General features: G+C 64.5%; 1 protein-coding gene across 1 annotated transcript in view; it reads right to left on the reverse strand.

Moving 5' to 3' along the window:
• Positions 1–2,184: 2,184 nt before the first annotated feature.
• The window catches only part of DCST1 (DC-STAMP domain containing 1), an 18,261-nt gene continuing 14,304 nt past the window's right edge, over positions 2,185–6,141 (reverse strand). Inside the window, exons 13-15 of the mRNA XM_075071367.1 lie at positions 5,193–5,309; positions 4,764–4,906; positions 2,185–2,433 (exon numbers count right to left, since the gene is read on the reverse strand). Of these exons, the coding sequence (XP_074927468.1) occupies positions 2,185–2,433; positions 4,764–4,906; positions 5,193–5,309 (509 nt within the window). The remainder of the gene's footprint in view (positions 2,434–4,763; positions 4,907–5,192; positions 5,310–6,141) is intronic.

Genomic DNA, 6,141 nt, shown 5'->3' on the forward strand with positions numbered 1-6,141 from the left:
TGCCTCGCTCTCCCGCACGCCTGCCCCAACACCCCTGACCCCTCTGCCCCAACCCAACTGCATTGCACCGCTCCACCTCTGCCTGCCCCAAACAACCCTGACCCTCTGTCCCCCAACTGCCCCCTTCCAGACAGACCCCCTGTGCCCCGCAATGCCTGCTCCGCTCGCGCCTCCCCCCAACACCCCACCCTTCTGCCCCGAAATGCCCCACTTTCCTCTGCCCCCGCAGCCGCCCCCTTTCCCACCCGCGACCCCAGACCCTCTGCCCCTCAACTGCCCCACAACATCACTGCCCTCTATCTATTCTGCCTGCCCAACAACCCCGACCTCCTCTGACCCCCAACTTCCCCGCTCCCCACCGCGCCGCCCCAGGATCCAACCGTATCGGACCCTCTGCCCCCCAATACTTGCTCCGCTCTTGCCCTGCCCCACTGCCCCGCAGACCCTGACCCCCCGCCCCGCTCCACCCCCCGCGACCAGAGCCCCCTCGCCCCCAACACCCCGCTCTCCTCCACCTGCCTGGCAAGGCGCCCTGCTCTCACACCCTGCCCCACTCCCCAAACCTCCGACCTCCACACCACCGACCCCTCTGCCCCTCAACTGCCCTGCACCCCACTGCATCTCTCCTCTCCCGCCTGCCCCCACACTCCAATCCTCTGCCCTCAACTGCCGTGCTCCAACTCCGCTGGCCCCCAGCCTGCTCCCTTTGGGCCCTCCCAACTGCCCCCGCTCTCCCAGACCCCTGACCCCTCTGCCCCCCAACTGCCCCAAGCACCGCCAACTGCCCCGCTCTCCTCTGCTTGCCCCCAACACCCCAACCCCTCTGCCCCGCAACTGCCTCACTCCGCTCCACCTGCCCCCCAGACCCAGCTCCCTCTGCCCCCTAACTGCCCCGCTCCCCTCCGCCTGGTCCCAACACCCTGACCCCTCTGCCCCTCAACTGCCCTGCCCCCCTCCGCCTGCCCCGCAGACCCCGACCCCTCTGCCCCTGAACTGCCCTGCTCCCCTCCGCCTAGTCCCAACACCCCGACCCCTCTGTCCCCCAACTGTCCCACTCCCCTCTGCCACCCCGAACACCCCAACTGCCCCTATCCCCTCCGCCTGCCCCGCAGACCCCGACCCCTCTGCCTCCCGACTGCCTGTGACGGAGCAGGGAGTGGGGCAGATTTGACCTGGGAATGTTGCAGGGGAGTTACGTTGGGGATGGGGGACTTCCCTTGAAGGAAGCTACCTGAGCTGTAACCTGAGCCAGGAGAGGGGCTGGGAGAAGTGACACCTTCTGCCTGGGAGACAAACAAAGGAGAGAAGGCGGGAGAGAGCAGCTGGAGGAGGTTTTGGTTTCAGTCTTGGGCTGGGGGGCAACGCAGAGAACTCCAAGCTCCCTCCTTGTAGAGGCCTGAACCCCCCAGAAGGACTTGATTGAGGGGTCCTGGTTGTACCTACAAGCCCTGCTTGGGACCATGTTCCTGTTGTCTAATAAACCTTCTGTGTCACAGGCTGGCTGAGAGTCCCGGTGAATCGCAGGAAGAGGGGTGCAGGGCCCTGACTCCCCCACACTCCATGACACTGCCCCACTCCCTTCCACCTGCCCCCAACACCCTGACTCCTCTGCCCCCAACTGCCCCATCCCCCACACGTCAACCGCTCTTCCCCCAACTGTCCTGGAAGACGAGTCTAACAGGAGAAGCTTCTACTGCTGCCAAGGCTTCAGGACAACCCTGATGGGCTGGGGGCTGCTTGGAGATGGGGAGGGAGGCAGCCTTTGAATGGGGAGTTGTCTACACACATCTGGGGCTGGGGAGTTGGGTCCACATGTCCTGCAGCTGAGTCATACAAAACTCTGGCCTTAGTGGCACTGGCTCCCAGCTGCTCTCGCTGGGTCGCAGGCATTGGGGCGGGGAGAGTTGAGGATCAGCCCCTGCTCTGCAAACCCCAGCTCCTCGGGACTCCCCTGACCACAGGCTGCCAGCAGGGTTTGAACCCAGGACACTAGCACAGCCCCCAGCCTTTGGAGCTTAAAGGACTAACTCTCTCAGCCAGCAGGAGTAGGAGGCCATTATCCTGCGGGTGCACCAGCTGCTAGAGGGGGAAATGAGACAGCCACAAAGGCCAAGACCAGCCAGCATCTGTTTAATGAGCCAGAAGCCCCGTTCTGGGGAGAAGCCTCCCCTGGCCCCCCACTCCTCAGTCTGTGTAGGTCATCTGCTCCTCACTGCTGCTGTCTCCAGACAGGAATGCGTGGCCGGGGGTGCAGGCGAAGCAGACCTGCCCCATGTCCCTCCAGCAGGGCTGGCAGTAGATGGTGCCGCAGGTGGGCGTCGGGCACAGCTGGGAGGTGCGGCTCTCTGGCGAGCCGCACAGCATGCAGTACCGGCGCAGGCAGTGGCGCAGAAGTGGGCACCAGAGGTAGAAACGCTCCAGCAGTGGCTTCTCCTGCAGCAGGGACAAGGCCGGGGGCTCTAGGTGGATGTGGACAGTGGGTCCTTCTCCCAAGGGACTGGGGCTTTTGCTTGGCATCCTCCCCCGCAGCCCAGGCCAGGGTCTTGTCCTGGCTGTGGGGTCGGAGTGGGAGCCAGAGCCTGTGATGTGACTGGGGCCCCAGCTGCTGTGCCCTGGACTTTGGGACAGCAGAGTGGGGGAGAAGCAGAATAACACGAGCTGGGGAGGGCTGTGGGGAGGGGTGGCCAGCCACCTGTGGCAATGGGCGTGGAACATCTCCCACAGTCGGGCGAGTGTGTGCAGCGAGTGTGTGCAATGGCTCCCCCATGCATGTGTGAGCATATACACAATTGTGTAAAGGGGTGTGCAATGGCTCTCACCATCAGGTGTGAGTGTGGGTGCTGTCTCCGTAGGTGCACAGAGGCACGTGTTGCCGTGGTGGGGGGTTCTTGGGGGGGGGACACGGAGGGGTCACTGGGTCTCGGGAGCAGGACTAGGGGAAGTGGGGCTCACCTTGGGGAAAATAAGAAGGCAGCAATGAACCATCGCAGCAGGCGGTGGGGGCAATACCAGCCTGGCCCCCCCAGACACAGTCAGCACCAAGGCCCCCAGGGGCATGGCAGACTGGCAGTAGTCGCTCTGTGGCCATGGCCCTGGGGCTGCAGCGCAGGCAGGGCTTGCAGGGCCAGACAGAACACAGTGAGGCACTCTAGCTCCCGTGTGTCCCCTCATCCCACACGCCTCAAGCAGCCGGAGAATGCCGAGAAGGGGAGAGGCACTGCTGGGGTCTTGCCCGGACGACCCAGTGAATTCCAGAGAGGAGGGGGAATTCCACAGGCTCTGGAAGAGCCCAGCTGGGACTTGGGACGAGATGGGCCAGGCCACGGGAGCTGGCGCCCTCAGGAGCCCCATGGCTGGGGGTGGGACCTCTCATGTGGGGGAGGGTGGTCATCTCCCCCAACCCCTCGACCAGATTCAGTCGACTCCAGTGCCATCTTGGGAGAGAAGGGAAAAGTGTTCAAGGCGCCGATGGTGCTCGGACACCACGGGCCAGAAGGGAGCGCCCCGACACGCACCTCCAGGTGTGGCTGCCTGCGAGTGGGCAAGAGTCGGGATCATGGGGAGGGGGACCCTGGAACCACACACAGGATGGTGGGTTTGTGAGAGGCCATACGGGAAGAAAGGGAGAGGAGTTGGTGAGTCACTGCCCTGTGGAGGATAGAGTTGTGGGTGCCACTACCAGATATTAGTGAAAGGCAACTTGCTTGCTGCTGGAGGGCAGAGAGGCCACCATCCAGAGAGGTGCCTGGGCTGGGGAGCTGTGCCTGTCCTGGGGACGGTGCCATGGGGTGGAGGAGCTTGTCTTCCCTGGGGAAGTGGTGAACTATGGGAGCTGGGGCTGCCTGAGGACGGTGCCATGGCAGTGCCATGGGGTGAGGGATGTGCCATGGGGTGGGGGATGGTGTCATGGGGTGTGGGACGTGCTATAGGGGCTAGAGGAATGGTGCCAATGGGGCATGGACGGTGCCATGGAGTGTGGGACGAATGCTATGGGCTGGGGATGGTGCCATGGGGTGGGGGTCGGGCCAATGGGGCACAGTGCCATGGGGTGGGGACAGTGCATGGGGCGTGGGATGATGCTATGGGCTGAGAATAGGTGCCAATGGGGCGTGGGACGGTGCCATGGGGTGGTGGGATGATGCTATGGGGCGGGGGCAGTGCCATGGGGTGGGGCTGGTGACATGGGGTAAAGGCCATGGGGCGGGGGGATGGGTGCCATGGTGGGGGTATATATGTGCAGGAGTGTGACGTATGTATTGGCTCAGGGCCTCCCCTGCCCCTCGCCATCCCCAAGCCCCGCCCACCCGACGCCTGCACTCACGAAGCCTGGTGCCGCCGGCATGCCGGGTGATGCGTCTCCTCTGCAAGCCGACGAAGGCCTGGCGCTTGCGCAGCAGCTCGTTGTACAGGAAGGGACCCGCTTCTCTCCCGCTGGCCAGAGGGAGAGGCCTGAGGGCCGTGGGGCAGGAAGGCAGAGCCCTCCCCCAGCTTCACTCCCCTGGATCTGGGGTGACCCCACCCCCAGAGTGTGGGGAGGGCAGGTCTCAGTCCCCAGCCCAGGCAGGGGCCCCTGGCTAGAATCAACAGAGACAGGAGGAGGGGGTGTGGCGGACCAGAGGAGATGCGGAAGATAGAAACATTGGGCCGGTGGTGTTGGGGATCAAGGGGAGAGAGTCTCAGGGTCTAGCACAAAGTGGGGGGTCTTGGGGGGGAGGGGGTCACTGGGGTCTCGGGGCAGGACTAGGGGTAAGTGGGGGGCTCACCTTGGGGAAATAGAAGGCAGCAATGACACGGCGCAGGCGGTGGGCATACACCTGGCCCAGACACAGCAGCACCAGGGCCCCCAGGGGCAGGCAGCTGGCCAGGTAGTCGCTCTGTGCCATGGCCTGGGGCTGCGGCAGGCAGGCTGCAGGGGCCAGACAGACACAGTGAGGCCTCGGCTCCGTGTTCCCCTCATCCCCCGCCTCAAGCAGCCGGAATGCCGAGAAGGGGAGAGGGCACTGCCCTGGGGTCTTGCCCGGACGACCCCAGTGAATTTCCAGAGAGGAGGGGGAATATCCACAGGCTCTGGAGAGCAGCTGGGCTTGGGCAGAGATGGGCCAGGCCACGGGAGCCTGCGCCCTCAGGAGCCCCATGCCTGGGGGTGGGCACTCTCCATGTGGGGGAGGGGTGTCCATCTCCCCCACCCTCACCCAGATTAGTCGACTCCAGTGCCATCTTGGAGGAAGTGTTCAAGGCGCCGATGGTGCTTCGGAGCAGCCGGGCCAGCAGGGAGCGGCCCCCGACACGCACCTCCAGGTGGTGGCTGCCTGCAGTGGGCAGAGAGTCGGGATCATGGGGAGGGGGACCCTGGGACACACACAGGTGGGGGGTTGTAGAGGCCTCGGGAAGAAAGGGAGAGGAGTTGGTGAGTCCTGCCTGTGGGACTGGAGTGTGGGTGCCCCCTACCAGATATTGTGAAAGGCAATTGCTGCTGCTGGAGGGAGAGAGGCCACCATCCAGAGATGGTGCCTTGGGGCTGGGGAGCTGTGCCTGTCCCTGGGGACGGTGCCATGGGGTGGAGGAGCTGTCCCTATCCCTGGGGAGTGGTGCTATGGGGCTGGGGGCTGTCCCTGGGGACGGTGCCATGGGGCAGTGCCATGGGGTGAGGGATGGTGCCATGGGGTGGGGGATGGTGTCATGGGGTGTGGGACGGTGCTATGGGGCTGGGAATGGTGCCATGGGGCATGGGACGGTGCCATGGGGTGTGGGACGATGCTATGGGGCTGGGGATGGTGCCATGGGGTGGGGGTCGGTGCCATGGGGCAGTGCCATGGGGTGGGGGACAGTGCCATGGGGCGTGGGATGGTGCTATGGGGCTGAGAATGGTGCCATGGGGCGTGGGACGGTGCCATGGGGTGTGGGATGATGCTATGGGGCGGGGGGCAGTGCCATGGGGTGGGGGACTGTGCCATGGGGTAGTGCCATGGGGCGGGGGATGGTGCCATGGGGTGGGGGTATGACTAACTGGGACTGTTCTTAATGTTTGCCCTGAATACTGTGTTGGTGCCTCAGTGTCCCCTAGGCAGTTCTTAAGTATCTTGGTGGTGGGATAAGGGTGTGTGATTGCTACAGAGGAAGGGGCCAGTGCCCCTAACTGCC

Source organism: Chelonoidis abingdonii, chromosome 11 (genome assembly GCF_003597395.2).
Source record: "Chelonoidis abingdonii isolate Lonesome George chromosome 11, CheloAbing_2.0, whole genome shotgun sequence".
Lineage (NCBI taxonomy): Eukaryota > Metazoa > Chordata > Testudines > Testudinidae > Chelonoidis > Chelonoidis abingdonii.